The 2,500-nt window shown below is 47.4% G+C and overlaps 1 protein-coding gene across 10 annotated transcripts in view; it reads right to left on the bottom strand.

Moving 5' to 3' along the window:
* LOC308318627 (bromodomain adjacent to zinc finger domain protein 2B-like) overlaps positions 1-2,500 on the bottom strand; it is an 89,479-nt gene that overhangs the window by 3,275 nt on the left and 83,704 nt on the right. For 7 of the 10 annotated variants that reach the window (XM_080768243.1, XM_080768245.1, XM_080768246.1 and 4 more), the window contains 2 exons: positions 893-1,215; positions 1-89 (listed from right to left, as the gene is read on the bottom strand). The exon at positions 1-89 is cut by the window's left edge and continues 47 nt beyond it. In XM_080768243.1, coding sequence (XP_080624369.1) covers positions 1-89; positions 893-1,215 — 412 coding nt within the window. The remainder of the gene's footprint in view (positions 90-892; positions 1,216-2,500) is intronic. The other 3 variants (XM_080768248.1, XM_080768252.1, XM_080768244.1) reach the window with 1 other exon arrangement.

The raw sequence follows: 2,500 nt of genomic DNA, 5'->3' as shown, positions 1-2,500 counted from the left end.
GGATACACATGGCCAGCTGGGCAGCACTGCGCACTTCAGTCAGGGCCTTCCTCCACACTTTCATGCCATGGGCCACCTCCTCCTCACCCCTGGGAGAGAACACACAGTGAGGGATCAGAAGGAGAGGCTGGGGGACACACAGGGAGTACGCACCAGTACCCACACGCACGCACGCGTGCACACACACACACACACACACCCCCACACACACCCACACACACACACACAAACACACAAACACACACACACACACACACACACACACACACACACACTATCAGTCAAACTAGCCGTCAGCAAGACAGCAGACCACAGATAGCTCCAGCCGTGAGGAGACAGGCATGACGATTTTTGAGGGGTCGGGGTGCAGGGCATTAGGGGGGACGGGTACACACTGAAACCGCCACGCACGTAAAAGGGACACCCATGCAGAAAGTGAGAGTGTGGAACTCGATGAGAGTACAGGGCGAGAATCATGAATATGCCCTTAATCAAGTTCACAGATGCAACAACAACCATGCAGACGGCTGCAGGAAGAACAACAAAAACAGTTACTGAACTCAACACCAAAGAGTGTGTGTGTGTGTGTGTGTGTGTGTGTGTGTGTGCATGTGTGCATGTGTGCATGTGTGCATGTGTGCATGTGTGCGTGTGTGCGCGCGCGTGCGTGTGTGTGTGTGTGTGTGTGTGTGTGTGTGTGTGTGTGTGTGTGTGTGGGGGGTCGTTAGAAGGAAAAAAATGGAAAAAAGGCAGCCTTAAAGTAGTTTTTTAAAATAGTGTGTGGGGGAGAACAAAGCACACAGAGAGAGAAAGAGAGAGATGTTTTTTGTTTTTGTTTTTTTTTCAGTGCAGGGGTGGGGTGGGGGGGACATTGGTTGGAGAGATGACCTACCCTTCCCTGTCAGCACTAGTGGACGGGGCGGGGGCGGGGACAGTGACCGTACCCACATTATCCAGCCTGATCTGTATGGTGGTACCTAAGGGACTCCTCAGGTACCTGCGCTCGACGTTGCGCTCCAGATCGGCCAGGCGCGTCACAGCAATGTCCAGCGGATTGTCCATGTGACGCATCACCCCGCCCTTCTCTGCCCGCTCCTCCGGGTGCTCCTTGGGGTCCTTGTCCCCTCCTGCCACCACCAGTGGTTTGGTGGGCGGCTTGTGCTCGTAGTACACCAGGTCCTCCCGCTCGGACTGGGGGTCCGAGTGCGTCCAGCCCTGGGCACAGGACACAAGCGGTGAGGGTCTTTCGCCTAGTGCGTGTGTTGTTGCACCAGACACACAAATTAAATAAGCAATTTCAAATTACAGACTTCTCAGGTGCCCACTCTAGATGTATCCGCAAATACTACCACTTTAATCTGGCTTCCGGTTGTTTTTAGGATTGATTTTAAAATTATTTTACTTATGTATAAAGCTCTCAATGGTCTCGCACCTTCCTACCTACATGACTGCCTGCCTAAATATGTCCCAAACCGACCCCTAAGGTCTTCCACTGCTGGCCTGCTCGCTTTGCCTAAAAAAATGGCAACAAAGAAATACGGGGAAGCAGCTTTTTGCTTCTACGGGCTGTCGGCATGGAACAAGCTCCCACTGTACCTTCGTCAGGCAGCCTCTGTAAACATTTTTAAAGCACAGCTCAAGACCCACTTCTACAACATTGCTTTTAATTTATCTTTTATTTTTTGTCCTCACTGTATTGCATTACTGCTTGTTTTTTAATGTCTTGCTTTTCTTTTTTTTCTCCATTGCTCTGTAAAGCACTTTGAGCTGCATTTCATGTCATGAAAGGTGCTATACAAATAAAGTTTTATTATTATTATTATTATTAATGTATCTGGTCGTAATAGCGACGCAATGTGAAACTGCCATGACATCATCTTAATGGTGTCAAACACAAGAACAATTATATCAAAGGCATTTATTCTATGTATGTGGTCAGTTTATTACAGCAAAGACACACATTTTTCGTAACATTTCTTTTATTTGCTGCTTCTATAAGACAAATCCGTAGTCTGGAGTACTTTCTTGTCACCCTTTGGTATCACATTGCTTGGCAACTTGATGGAGGTATTATATCGTTTTTTGTAACTATCCAAAGCTTTTGTCCGATGGAAAAGCAACAAAGGCAATTGGAGTTGAGTCCATACCATGCGGTGGAAACGCATGAGAGTGTGTGTCTACAGTACATCAACATGGGGACCAGTGATCCTTGAGGGGGTCCACAGCTAAATGATTAATAGCTAGGAAACAAATGGACCTGCAGAGTTCTGTAATTCCAAGAGTAAGCATACAAATGGAACTGAATGGACCCATAAATTAGCCCATTTGGTTCCAATTGTACACTCTTGGAGTTAATTAGCACAGAGGATTTTACAGTGTAGTCCAGGGTTCCCCAATTAGCGGCCCACATAGCGCCCCCTTGTGGCCCACGGAATAATACAAATAAAATAAAAAAGTTATTATTATTTTTTTTTGGGGGGGGGGGGGGTCCCAGATATAA

The sequence above is a fragment of the Protomyctophum bolini genome (genome assembly GCF_963924005.1).
Source record: "Protomyctophum bolini genome assembly, chromosome: 1".
Lineage (NCBI taxonomy): Eukaryota > Metazoa > Chordata > Actinopteri > Myctophiformes > Myctophidae > Protomyctophum > Protomyctophum bolini.
This window is presented reverse-complemented; position numbering and strand designations above follow the sequence as displayed.